Source organism: Theropithecus gelada, chromosome 17 (genome assembly GCF_003255815.1).
Source record: "Theropithecus gelada isolate Dixy chromosome 17, Tgel_1.0, whole genome shotgun sequence".
NCBI classification, from domain to species: domain Eukaryota; kingdom Metazoa; phylum Chordata; class Mammalia; order Primates; family Cercopithecidae; genus Theropithecus; species Theropithecus gelada.
The window spans coordinates 61218107-61232124 of record NC_037685.1 but is presented as its reverse complement, the minus strand read 5'-3'; the positions used below and the strand labels follow the sequence as shown (position 1 = coordinate 61232124).

At 51.3% G+C, this 14018-nt stretch overlaps 2 protein-coding genes across 2 annotated transcripts in view; both read left to right on the top strand.

Annotated features, from left to right (window-relative positions):
• The window catches only part of SLC7A1 (solute carrier family 7 member 1), an 84904-nt gene extending 71749 nt beyond the window's left edge, over positions 1-13155 (top strand). Inside the window, exons 8-13 of the mRNA XM_025364217.1 lie at positions 51-190; positions 2993-3095; positions 4752-4969; positions 5235-5401; positions 6303-6411; positions 7981-13155. Of these exons, the coding sequence (XP_025220002.1) occupies positions 51-190; positions 2993-3095; positions 4752-4969; positions 5235-5401; positions 6303-6411; positions 7981-8084 (841 nt within the window). The 3' untranslated portion in view covers positions 8085-13155. The remainder of the gene's footprint in view (positions 1-50; positions 191-2992; positions 3096-4751; positions 4970-5234; positions 5402-6302; positions 6412-7980) is intronic.
• On the top strand, positions 10104-13158 carry LOC112610747. Its single transcript, XM_025364218.1, has one exon. The coding sequence runs from the start codon at positions 10876-10878 to the stop codon at positions 11554-11556; it is 681 nt and encodes a 226-aa protein (XP_025220003.1). The 5' UTR covers positions 10104-10875; the 3' UTR covers positions 11557-13158.
• Positions 13159-14018: the final 860 nt, after the last annotated feature.

Here is a 14018-nt window from a genome sequence, read left to right as displayed (position 1 = left end):
TGGATGGATGTGGTGCCTTTCACTCACGTGGTTTGCCTCTCCCCATCTAGCCTTCTAGGTTCCATGTTTCCCATGCCTCGGGTTATCTATGCCATGGCTGAGGATGGACTGCTATTTAAATTCTTGGCTAAGGTCAATGATAGGACCAAAACACCAATAATCGCCACACTAGCCTCGGGTGCCATTGCTGGTGAGTACTAGAACTCATTTCACATGTCAATATTTTACCAGTGGAGTCATGACTCCCTAGGGAGGCATCTTGCCTCGTTCTGGTCTGTGAGTAATCTCACCTGGTCTTTTTAACTCCTGGTTTTTATACTTGGAGCCTGGTTCATTGCAAGTTGACTGACCTTTTGACAAAAGGCAGAGGCCAGTTGGACAGAGGATGGGAGAGAATTTTCAAACAGCTTGCACTCTGGTTTTCATCTCATTGGGCAGAGCTTAGAACACACAGTATTCCCCCAAAACCCTTTCCCCCCATTTCTGGACATTTCCCTGAGTAGTCAAGGGCAGGCTGACACCTTCCTGCATGACACAGGCCAAGGGAGACCTCGCCAGCACCTGGAGATTCGGCATCCGTTTCTGAATTCTCTGGAACATAAGTGTCCCTTCTGATCAGTGTTTTATGAAATGTGCTGCCTCTTCCCCAGAGAGTATCAAGGGGGCTGCTGATGAAGCCGCTTGCCGCTCAGTTTATACGTAACAGCAGACCCAGTAGAGCTTCATCTTGTCAGATGAGCATCATTGCTGAGAGGATCATTTTGATGGATGACTAATCTGAGCCATGTGGGTGTTCCAGGGCCGTAGATGATGGAAAGGAGAACCCAAAAGGAAGCTCACGTGCACACCGTACCTGTGGCTTTATGTCTCCTCCTTTCGCGGTTGCATTTCATAGCCCCGAAAGGCAGACGCCAGCCCACCGTACAGATGTAGAAGTGGAGGCCCAGGGAGGTGAAGTGAGGATGTGCACCCAGGACGGTGGAGCGGCCTTGTGATTCCAGGATTGTTTTCATGCCAAAGTAGCCAAGCTCCTTCCAGGGTCTGAGCAGAGCAGTGGGTCTTTTTGGCAAATTGGGGCATGTGATATCAGTCATAGTTTCTAACACAGCAACTTGTCAAGTAGCCATTGGTAAGGCCCTTGACCTTCTTAAATGAATGAATTATTCACTAAGTTTTATTAGCATTCATGCCTTTAGCAAACTGTGCTTAGTTTTGTGGATTAATATTATGTAATAAAACAAACCTATTCTTAAATTATGAAACTTTTTTTTACATGATTCTATGTTCTTGAGAGTGACCACAGTGGTCACATTGAGAGGCACTATACATCAGAATGTGACCAGTATATTTACAGGATTAAGGATTTGGAAATAGTCATTGTTTTCTCAGGCTTTACCCGGAATTTGATCATGTTCAAGACTGGCCTTAATTTCCTTCCCCTGCTGATAGAGGGAGATCAAATCATGCTCTTTGAAGGGACTGTGAAGTACGTGCCATTCACAAAATCCAGGATTTACCCTTTTCATTTGGTGGGAGTGGTAAATAAGTATTTGATTTTCTAAAATCACCTCACATGGAAGAAATTAGTCTCAAGTTTCCCATGAGTAGGAACATCGGCATCTGTGGCATGCACAGTTGGGTGCTGTTCTGATTATCCAAAAGGCCCTCCCTCATTGCTCTTTAATTTTATGTTTTATTCTCCATTTAAAGTTGTTTTAGTTGCAGTGATCTAGAGGGGCTTGAGAGATATTTGTGGAAAAATAATGGTTTTGTGTTTATATTTTAGCTTGTGTTGATTGCATGTGTTTTGAAAATATCCCAAAGCAGATCTAGCCAAGTTGTTTTTTAATGAGTACTTGACATACACACCCACATGCATAGACATGCATACTCTCCCAAAACTCACAAAAGATGTTCAAATAAGGGTGCAGGTTTTCATTCATTTTAAAGGCCAGGGACACGGTGAAGGGGCTGATACGATATTGTTTGAGAACAGCTCTTCAGATTTCTTCCATGTGAGTGACTTCACATGTGAAGAACTCTGCTCTCCTGGTCACCTGCCTGGGTTAGGACCCCCTGTGGGTCCCCCCAGAGCACCAGACCTGCCCTTCTTTATCACCCAGCACTGTTGCCCACTGATGCCTGTGTCTTGGTGGGGTACACTCAGAAGGCTGGGGACTGTGGTCTGCCCTGTTCAGTAGTGAGTACCTAAAACCCAGTGATGGGCACATTCTCACCAGAGCTAGATGGCTGGAAGATGGGTAGATGGATAGATGCTGAATGGATGGATGGGTGGATGGGATGGATGGATGAATGGATGGATGGATAGATAGATGGATGAGATGGATGGAAGATGGGTAGATGGATAGATGCTGAATGGATGGATGGGTGGATGGGATGGATGAATGGATGGATGGATAGATAGATGGATGAGATGGATGGAAGATGGGCAGATGGATGAGATGGATTGATGGATGGTGAGTGGATGAATGAAAGATGGGTGGATAGATGGATTGATGGAGAATGGATGGATCGATGGGATGGATGATGGATGGATGCACGTGAGTCTGTGAATCAGCATGGTCTAGAGGAAGACACACAGGGCTCAGAGTCATAAGAACCTAGTTCACATCCTTATACCTATGCTTAAGAGCTGTGTGATCTTAGATAAGTCTCCTAACCTGTGTGAATGTTAACATCTGTAATGTAAGGATGGCTTACAAAGTTGCCATTAAAATCACAAGAGCAAAGGTATTCTCTATACAAATGTTAATGATTATTACTGTCTATTGAGGACTGTGTCTGTGATTTAATCACAAGCTTAAAGGCAAGCTTGACTTCCCTTTAAGCTGTGTCTTTCTGTGGGAAGGCCAGGAAGAGGGTGGGAGAAAAAGCAGCCCCCTTTGCTGCCCTGGATGGTAGGTGGTGGTGGTCCTGGTTGTCCGTGCATGCAGACGGCCATCCACAGATCCTGGTGTCTGTCTCTTCCCAGCTGTGATGGCCTTCCTCTTTGATCTGAAGGACTTGGTGGACCTCATGTCCATTGGCACTCTCCTGGCTTACTCGTTGGTGGCTGCCTGTGTGTTGGTCTTACGGTATGTATGGCTTTTTGGGGTTTCATGACAGAAATGCAGATGCACCTGGTAGCCTTTTCACAGTTCCGCTATGGTTTATGTGATGAATGAAACTTTTAGGTTGGTGATGGCTCCAATGGGAGCTGCCAAGGAGAGGGGAGGACCTGGGTTGAGAGCCCAGTTAGGAGGACGTCCTTGGCAAGAGTTGGGTGGCCCCTCACCCCCCTCTATCGTGTGCCCTCATTTTTATGGCTAGATGTTGGGTGGATAGAAATAGATTCTCGGCCCAACTATTAGGCCAGGATCCTGGGATCAGAATTTTTGAAGACTGATTGCAACTTGGTTCAGATTCTTGGGACAGAGAGGATTGAGGGCTGCCCTGGTAGGAGTTAGGGAAACCCAAGGCCTGTGAAACCCAGGTCAGCGTAATGCTTCTGCAGCTTCGTTGCACTGTGGCTGGAGGAATGAATCCCATTACGTGGCATGGGGTGCCCTAGGTTGATGTTCAGGGACACTGTGGAGTCGGCTTGTTGTGGCCTGGTTGGGGCCAGGCAAGCCTCTCGCAGTCACAGTAAAGCTGCTCTGGGCCTGGGTTTGGTGCCTCGGTGTTCTCACCTGCCCCAGCGCCCACTCCCAAAGCGCATCCCTGGGCAGCTGGCATCCTGAGAACCGGAGCTCATGGAGACACTCAGCACTGGTCTGCCCTCAAGAGCCTGCTCCTTTCTTTTCAGGGATTCCCACCTGCCAGGCCATTGATTGCATCTCCAAGGTGCTCAGCAGCCGATGCACATAAAGCCCAGGCTGAGCCTCAGCAGAAGCTCTGTAGAATCAGCTAAGACTATTGGGGACCCCTTATTCTTCCCAACAGGCCCAACGCTAGAAGATTCTCTGAGGTCCCCCACTTTCTTAATTGACCGAGTGGTGCTGCACAAGCGAATCCGTACAAAAATGGTTAATATCTTTATACTCCCTCTTAGAATTGATCATATGCAAAATAATTCATACAGCACTCTGCTTTTCAAAGCTGGTGGAAAAGATGTGCACTCTGTTCACTTTGGGTGGGAAGATAAGGCACCTCATTCAGAACGGATGCTCCACTGGCAGGTAACTCATGTCTTGGAAATCATGCTGCAGGCTCGGCCCTCCGACCAGCCGCACAGAATTATTTACTCTGAGGTACTTGGAGTTTTAAAATAAATTGATCCAATTAAGGCACGCAAACAGAATTTCTCAAATCCATCAGCCTGCAGCCGCATTTCTCTGGCTCTCTGTGCCAAATAGGATCCTGGCGTTACTGCTTTCTATTTCTCTCCTTCCTTTTTGCTCCCTACAGCAGTAATTTTGTGGGAAGTGGCCTAATATCTTTAGCATCTGAGGGCCCGTGCCACTTCTCAGAGCAAGAGAGATCCTCTCAGCATATTCCTCTGGGCTGCTCATGGTGGAGGTCATGTCACCCCGAAGCAGAGACTGTGGGGGATGTTCCCCAGAAGCAACAGTGGGAGGTGGTGTTCCCGGTCTCTCCTCGTCTGTCTACAACGCAGCATCTGACTATATCCTTCCCATTTTATACCTTGTGTCCCGGGCAGCTAACTTTGGAGGCTTATTGAGAACTTGAGTTGGTGCATGTCCTTTTGCTTGAAGTGGATGATGGTGGTCACACAATACCTTTCTTTCCAGGTATCAGCCAGAGCAACCTAACCTGGTATACCAGATGGCCAGTACTTCTGACGAGTTAGATCAAGCAGACCAAAATGAGCTGGCCAGCAGCAATGATTCCCAGCTGGGCTTTTTACCAGAGGCAGAGATTTTCTCTCTGAAAACCATACTCTCGCCCAAAAACATGGAGCCTTCCAAAATCTCCGGGCTCATTGTGAACATTTCAACCAGCCTCATAGGTGAGAGCTAGCCCTTCCCTGGGGCCTTGCTTGTTGGCATTGCATGGTGTCTAGGCAGTGGAGCTGGAGTTGGGGGAAGGTGCCAGAGAAGATGAGCATCTGTCTCGCTCCTGGACTGGGACATAGTTGCTCTGTGCTAACTGAAGTTGATGCCTTCGGAAATGGAGCCTCTCTCGCCACAAGTTGAGGGGAGAGCAGCGGATGCCAGTGGGAAATTGAGAAATGGTTGAGTTGCAGCTCGCTCTGTCTTTTCCTTCGCCCTTAGCTGTTCTCATCATCACCTTCTGCATTGTGACGGTGCTTGGAAGGGAGGCTCTCACCAAAGGGGCGCTGTGGGCAGTCTTTATGCTCGCAGGATCTGCCCTCCTCTGTGCCGTGGTCACGGGTGTCATCTGGAGGCAGCCCGAGAGCAAGACCAAGCTCTCATTTAAGGTGAGCAGCTCGGCCTGGGGAAGGAACCCTGGCACACAGACCCTGGCCCTCCTGCTGCCGGGCCAGCCTTGTGTGGGCTCAGCCGGGTCTGGGTGCTCCTGAGGAAGGTTTTTGTCAGCCAGCTTCAGGTCACATGTGGGGCAGGGGCACTGAAGGCACACAGAGGACCAGACCCTGGAAGGAGGCAGCAGCCCTCCTCCCCTGGACGTTTCCCTGAGTAGTCAAGGGCAGGCTGACACCTTCCTGCATGACACAGGCCAAGGGAGACCTCGCCAGTACCTGGAGATTCGGCATCCATTTCTGAATTGTCTGGAAAACAAGCGTTCCAGATGATCAGTGTTTTATGAAATGTGCCGCCTCTTCCCCAGAGAGTATCAAGGTGCTGCTGATGAAGCCGCTTGCCGCTCAGTGTATATATGATAGCAGACCCCGTGGAGCAGTCCCTCCGGGGTGGTGCGGCACTTCTCGTAAATGTCTGCTCAGGTTGATCGCATGAGTTTTCCAAGCCTGAGAGATGGGCAAGGCCTCTGCATTTTCAGATTACAGAAATAATAAAAAAGGTTGTTGACCTGAGAGGTAAAGTGGAGGTCTGTCTTCTAGTCCTTTCTTTAGCAGGAGAATCGCAACAGAGGAAAATTAGAATGGAGCTCACTTGGCCATTCAGAGCTTAGAACCAAATCCCCACCTACTAAGATTTACCCTTGGGTGTGTTTGTGTGTGTGTTTGGGTACGGGGTGTGTGTTGGGGTGTGGGGGTGGGGGTGGGCACTCCCTCTCTCTTCCCCACGCTTGCCCGACAGTCCCCGTCACTCTCAGGTGTGCTGCCTTTTGCTAGACAGTTTTACTTAACTGTTGGAACCGGTGCCACTGCCGTGGACTGACACCGCCTCCTGTCTCTGCAGGTTCCCTTCCTGCCAGTGCTCCCCGTCCTGAGCATCTTTGTGAACGTCTATCTCATGATGCAGCTGGACCAGGGCACCTGGGTCCGGTTTGCCGTGTGGATGCTGATAGGTATGTGATGCTGCCGCCAGCATCTCTCGGGAGCCTCCCTTGTTTCAGATTTCATAACAGAATGACACACATGCAGTCAGCAGCTTTCTCGAAGATGATGCTGAATCTCTGGGAGGCTGTGAGTCCTCTCCTCCCTGTTACATACTTTTTGTTTTCATTGCCTCTTGCCCAAACTATTTATTCCATTGGGCAAGACCTTGGTATTCACAGGAACAAAGTGATGAGTCTGCTGCAGATAAGGTACCAGTTATTTTCACCCCAGACAGGAAAGTCTGGCTTGTGCCTCCCGGCCCCCCGCCTGCCCAGCACCAGATTGGCATGGGCACTAGGCCCAGGCAGGGGTGGGTGTCATGGGCTCTCTGTGATGGCATCGTCTCTGTGGAAGGAGAGTGCTTTGGAGCCTATGGGAGATGCCACTGGGCTAAGGGGCTCCCACATGAGATAGATCACCAGGGGTGGGTGCAGCCTGTAGGGCCAGCCGAGTCCCACCCCTCTGGATGTCTCACCCCAGGGGCTGGAGGGGAGGGACCCATTTCCTTCCCCTTCAGCATCCGAGTCGTAGTGCTGATAGCCAGGAGAGTGGCCCTGGCCGTTGCCCTTCAGGACCATGTCCCTACAGCCTCGCGGCCCCAAGTTTGCATGCTGCGGGCAGATGGCTGCTGCCTCATCTCCCAGGACCCTCGAGGGGTGCTTTTCCTCCAGGAAGTACTTGGCAGCCTCTTGTCTGCTGGCACCAGGGCGGGTCCTCATTCTCTGCAAATCCAGCCCATATCTAGTTAGACAGACGTCTCCTAGAGCCTTTCTGAGAAAAAACTGCTCACAGCCCACTGGCCAGTTCCTCAAGGCCTGGTGAAGGCAGAGGCTGCCTCTTCCCAGCATCCCTGTCAAAGCCCCTGTGTTTGGGAGCCTGAGCTCCTTTCCTGGGCGCTGGGTGGCTGAGTCCTTGCTTTCAGGCGTCTTTACTGTGTCAGCCACACAAGGTGGCCCCAATTACCTGGGGCCATCTGGCCACGTTCCCTGGGCAGGTGGTTAGAAGCGTAGGTCCTGGACCCATCCCGGAGTCCTGGGCACAGGAACAGACTGTGGACTCCTGTGTGAAGTCTGTTCCCGGGGCTCGGTGGCTCCTGCAGTCTGATGGTCAGTTACGTGGAGGAAATGGGCAGTGGGACCATCCAGGCTGAGAGCCTGGAGACCTCCAGCGCCTGCGGGAAACCCCATCTCCATAGTGCACATTCGCAAAACTCTCGTGGCCTCAGGGGGCATCAGGGGGTTAAGCTGAAGGCTGGACGGCTTCGGGTGGCCCTGGCCCAGCTGCTCTGTCTGCTCAGGAAATGCTGCAGCATGAGGCCGTCCAGAGGAATGTGGGGCTTTGCCAGATGTCACAGTGGCCTTCGTGTGGCAGCTGTTCCAGATGTGGAAAGGTCACAAGGGCTGCTGGCTGCGGGCTCATGCCAGGCAGGGGCAGGCTGCCTGAGCGGGTTTGCTGCGGGGCTGCCCTGGGCTCCCAGCCCTGCCTGCGGTGGTGCAACCAGCGCTCTGTTCACGCCCGTCTCTGCTGTCGGCCCACAGGCTTCATCATCTACTTCGGCTACGGCCTGTGGCACAGCGAGGAGGCGTCCCTGGATGCTGACCAAGCAAGGACTCCTGATGGCAACTTGGACCAGTGCAAGTGACGCACAGCCCCGCCCCTCGGAAGTGGCAGCAGCTCCGAGGGACGCCCCCAGAGGACCGGGAGGCACCCCCCGCTCCCCACCAGTGCAACAGAAACCACCTGCATCCACACCCTCACTGCAGCTGAAGGTGCAATTACTTGAACTGCAGCCCCAGCCCACCCTCGGCTCTGCAGCCGGCTCTCCAGGTCCTGGTCACCTCCAGACAGCTGCTTGGCTGGGGCCACTAGGCTGCAGCCGGCCACTGTGTCTCCTCACTTCTCTGAACAAACAGTTCCTCCCCTATCAGCTCAGCCCGGATCTGCCACAGCCTCAGGCAGAACGGAGGTCACCTTCTCTCCTTATCTTGGGAACCAGGCCTTCCTCCCCGGGGACTGTTCTGGGATTGAAATTGTGCATACTCCAAACTTTCGCAGCCATCTTCCCGCTCAGCCCCAGACACCCAGCTATCAAGCCAGATGAGTACCACAAAACAGTGTGTCGCCAGCAGCTCCCCACCCTTAGAGCCAAACGACAGTAGTGCGCTTAAAAAGGAAAATCAGGCTTGTTGTTCTTCTCCCGTTGCGTTCAGATGGGTCATTAGGGCTGGACCTCACCTGCCCCTCAGCTTCTCAGGGCTTTGCCCTGACACCATGACTGGCTGGTCAGCGGGGCTGGGGGCAGCTGGTTCCTCTCAAATGAGGAAGAAGGGATCGCTCCCATTAGGGCCTGCTCTGCTTATGCATGTGTGTGCACACGTGTGTAAACCAGGGACCTTCCTCAGCTCATGGCCTCCAGGCCTGGGCCAGTTCTTGCTGCTCCTGCCGTCTTCTCTGACTGGCTGTGTCCTGAGTAACTGGAACATGAGACTGTATCTGCAGGACTGGCCTCACGGCGGCCGAGTTAGAAGCGTGTTTCCTGTGCATCGCCGCCGTTCGCTCAGTCTTGCTCTCCCATGCTTTGGAGCCAGTCTGGTGGCTCTTGGAAAGTTCTCAAGGCTGGTGGCAGCTCAGTGCGGGTTTAGGACATGTCGGGGGCATGCGTTTCTGGCCCTGACATGAGCTGTCTGGCCTCTCTGTGACGTGATGAAATTGAAATCAATCCGCAGTCCATGAAATTGTGACTCACTCCCCCAGATTAAGTTAGGGCATAACATGAACGTGGAAATGACCACGTCATCACCCCTGTGGCTGGCGTATTGCTGAGATGTGTGGTTCGTAGGGGAGATGATCTCCAGGCATATTGCTGTCCCTTTTGTGTATCTGTCATCCGGATGCTTCGTACCCCACGCCTCCACAAGTGGGACAGACCCGAGCATCCTCCCCGCCCCCATAGCTACAATGCACTCCACCCCGGCCTGTCTTACCCAGGTCGGGGCCTGCAGCCAACACCATTTCACGCACACTCCTTGTAGATGGAAGCCAGAGGAAACCTGAACGTGGGTGGAGCATTCCATTGAGAGTCGACTTCAGGAGACAGAAGGCCCATGCTGATGGGGCAGGGAAAGGGAGGTAGGCATTTTGGACGCCAGGGGAAATGGAAATGTTGCTTTCAAAACTTAGTTTCCTTTCCATTTCTTCCTAGTCTGGCCTTTGACACAAATCTGGTAGAAGCCTGATAAATTGAGGGCACTTGTGTCCTCCCTGTGCCCCCAGAAGATTCTCGGAGAGAAGTGCAAGAATTTGTGAACACGCCAGTGGAGGGCAGGTGGGCAGCCATGGGCTGGGCCTCCGTATCAGGCCTGCTCACCTTGCTGGGAGCTTTATTCTGATGTCATTTTGAATGGTCCAGAGGGAGCATCAAAAAAGCCCAAAGCTCCGATTTCCAAAGAGAGGTATTGACATTTATATAGATTGGTGCTGTAACATATTTTGATAAATACTAACTTATTTTGTTGGGGTTTTGGTTGTCTCTTGTCTTAGGACCTGGTAGTTATTTGCTTGATTTTTTTTTTTTTCCGTTATTTTCTACATAAGCAAAGAGAACTCGAGGGATAGACAGTCTCCAAGAAAAGTGAAGTGGTAGGAGAGAATTGCCTTTTTTTGTTTTTTCTTTTTCTCTAGTTTTTCTTTCTGGCTGAAATTTCTGTGAAGACAGCACCCAATAGACTATGTAGAGTTGACATTTGACGTTTCAGTGGGCGCCGTGAATCATTCTGTAGATTGAGAAGGTGTCTCTCCCCTGCTCCGAGTGTCATCATGAGGGCTCACTGACAGCTGGGAGTCTGTGGCCTTCCTCACGCAGAGGCCTTAAAGCTCGATGCGGAAGCACGCCTAGGCTCGGCAGGGATGGGACCCCCCCGCGCCCCCTCCTTAGAGGACGGGCTTCCTGGTTAGGCAAGGACACGTGGAGGTGCCGCGCATAATAGTTCACTGGTCACTGTGCTTTTATGAGTAGTTTTTTGTGCAGTTGCCAGGGGGTTTCTCTGCTGTGTGCGAGGGGAGTAATTTAAGCAATGGTGTCTGGAGTAAGCCTCACAATTTTAATAGACTTTTTTCTTATCACATCCCTCAGTTCTTTCCCCGAAATAAAAATACAAGCAAACACATTGATAGTTTCACATCTCTTAGTTCCCTTGCCCAAACAAGAATATTCTTAGTTCTGCTGGCCAGGATTTTCCTACATAGTCAGAACTTACACATTACTAGAGGCACACCCGCCAAGGGAGTATTGCGTCTACTTTTATCTGTGCACCAGCCACAAATAAATACCCTCATTGGAAAGACCCATTTGTGATGGGTAAACATCCCTTCCTGTCTGCCACAACCCCTGTGACTGCCCTGCATGTGTTCATGACCTCTGAAGGCCCAAATTCATGAAGCAGCAAACCCAGCAGATCCCCAGCCCGCCTGCCTCAGGACCTCTGCTGAAGACAGGGATGAAGAGGGTCTCCAGGGAGGCAGCGGGGGCCTTGCTGGCGGCTGGCTCAGGAGCCGGCTTACAGGAGGGCAGTTCTGCAGTGGGGAGGAGCGCCGTCCGGAGGAGACCAGGCCTCTGCCTGCCCCCCACTCTGCTTACCATCCCTGCTCACACCCCCTTGGCCAAGGCTTTGTGCAGCAGATTTAATTTTCCAAATGAAGAGGACAGAGTGATAGATGCATTTTCCCCAGGCTGTCTCGGAAAGGTCGCTAAATGTATACTGTTAGAATTGCTGAGGTCTCCCCCCACTTTTGGTTTTTGCAGCAGCAAAAACTCTCCCTCCACTGCAACTTCTTTTGTCTCTCTCGGGCAGCCAGCTCCCTGGTCCCTTGTGCTGACTGTAGTACAGTGGCCAAGAGCTGATACGAAGCCAGGGGTGACCGCAGGACGGTGGGCTCAGTGGGCTTCTCCACCTACCCCAGTCGCCAAGGCCCTGATGCACTCCCTCCTGCACCGTCAGCACATCCATGTGCACAGCTGGAAGGGTGCATGGCCCGCCTACCTTTGTCCAGACGGGTGGAAATCTGATGATGCCAGCTCCTCCCTGCCGTGCCCCTGCCGCGAGCAGGCATTGTGAACTGGCTGGTGTTCGCAGTCCCACGTGGTGTGGTCTCCAGCCCAACCCATGGTGGAGACTGGAGACAGAGCAATGAGTCCTGGTGGGGGGCACGTGGACATGCCCCACAGGGGCCTCACCCAGGCTTACAGGCAAGGTCCTGGGCACTGCGTGACGCAGCACTCACTGCTAAAGCAAGCCCGCCTGGCTCTGTGCCAGGGCCCCTCTTCTGATTCACACGTCGCATTTTTACGCAGACCCTTCCTTAATAAAAGCTGACAGTTCTGTTGGCACCCAAGAACCCAAACCGTGAAGACAGGGAGTGAGGGGCCTTTGTGCCCAAGCCCAGCATAGCTGTGTTCTGGGGTGCGTGAGAGGCATGTTCGTGTCCGTGCGCTGGTGGTCTCCTGACACAGTTCCGAGGACGGGGAAATGGCTGGGTGGCGGAGCTGTGAGGCTTGTATGTGGAACTGCTGCAGAGTTCGCCGGCAGACGGATCTGGATATATGTTATGTATAATTGTTATGTGTAATTTAAGATATATCTGTTTGCCATCGTCATAAGATTATATGTAAGACTCTTAAGGGAGAGGGAGATGTACATTCTGCCAGGCTCCTGTGGACTTTGTTTGAGTCATGAAATTGATTACTGTTGATCCAGTGGTGCGAGAAGCTACACTCCATGTGTCATCACGCTTATGACTCCTAATGGATTTTTAAGGCAAAAAATGCCAGCCGACTCCATCTTCACCCCTCGATTCCTCGAGTCCAGCTTTTCTGTGCCAGTGCATCCCTGAGCCACAATGCTCTCGCCATCGGGACCCAGCTGGGCCTGGAGTCTCGGGGCACAGTTACCATGGAGCCCTCCTGGGTCATTCTACAAATGTGCTGAGTGCCAGCTGAAAGCCCCACAGGAGATGGAGTGCCTTGGCCAAGCTTAAAGAGAAGATTTTCTCAGGGTATTTATTAGTGTGTCCAGCAGGGTCAGGAAGCAGGGATGGAAAGGTGCATTCAGACTGTTAATTTATTAACAAGGCAAATGGTTTTGTGTTTCTTGATGACAAGCTATTAAGTTTGGGACTTATTTTCCCATTTGAGAAGTTATAATATATATTTAAGATAAGTTTCCTGCCTAAGTTGTGCCTTTCAGCTTCAACGAGTATAAGGAGCACTAAGGGTAATGATACCAGTGAGGGTTGGTTTATTATCAAACCTGAATAGCTGTGGTTTCTCCGGTAAATGTTTTCTTCTACTGAACATGGAGCCATTATTCAGAGTTGTATGTTTTTTATTATGTACATTTGTATATTTTTTTGCTTGTTTGATGTTCTATTTTTCTAATAGTTTTCTTAGAGTTTCTTAAAGTTGTGATACTAGATTTAGATTCCGATGCTAACTGCAAATCAGGTTGGTCTCTGCTGGGTCTCTCCTGCTTTTATTTTCCTTTAAGGACAAGTGTAGTTGTCGTCCACCACCTTTCAAAACGTGAAACTGCCCTGCCTCCCCTTTTTGCTAACAACCCTGTGTACATTGACAACTTCTTTTATGTTGTAAAATCAAACTATTTTGTGGTACATTATCTCGCGCTTCCGCAAATTCTAATAAATTCTGTGGCTTCCATGTGCACGGCGTGATCTCAAGAATCCTGGCGGGTCTCTGCTGGGACCTAGGCGTGGGTCCAGATCCCGCTCTGCTTCCCCACAGCCCATGACTTTAGTCCCATCTTCTCTTTCCTGTAGCCATTTGGGGGAAATCCTTATTCCAACAATTTGAGCCTCAACCAGAGAATCCCTTGAGCCCCCATTTTGGATGCTCTGATACTGTCTGCAGATTTATTTGGCTTTGGGGCCACAGATGTCTTCTTTCCAACCAAGCTGTTGGGGTAAAGCAGCTCAGAGGCTGTCAGTTGTCAGGCATTTGCTGAAAGACTTGGTCTCCGGCAACAAACCGCCCTCGCCCATTGCCACCGCAGCCTGTGCTGGCCTGCACACACACACCATCCTGACACACACCCCATCCTGACACACACCATCCTGACACACACCCCATCCTGACACACACCATCCTGACACCCCATCCTGACACACACCATCCTGACACACCCCATCCTGTTAGAGGGAGCAGAGTGTATGCAGGGCAGAGGGGCTGTGGGGAGTGTAGCTGTCCTGGTAATTGTTACTCTCTCACTCCCTCAACTCCCTTGAGAAAGGATTCATTTTTTTGCATTGGAGGCAAATGTAGTCAAGTGGGCCTTAATTCCCAGACAGTAAAAGGCAGGGATTCACAGCGGCTCTACCAGAAGATCTGCTGCCCGGAAGATAAGGTTTGACCTTTGAGTTTTGTCAGCTGATGGATGGTGCTGAAAGCAGATACCCAGGGAGCTGTGCGGAGGGGAGGGCAGGCGAGCTGCTCTCCCGGCCCCAGAGTGCCTGTGATCTGGAATGTGTGACGAGCATCTGCACCTGAGAGCATCATGCACATTTC

What these genes read in the sequence shown, in the direction of transcription:
- LOC112610747 (XM_025364218.1), top strand. Translation starts at nt 10,876, where the DNA reads ATGAAGCAGCAAACCCAGCAGATCCCCAGCCCGCCTGCCTCAGGACCT.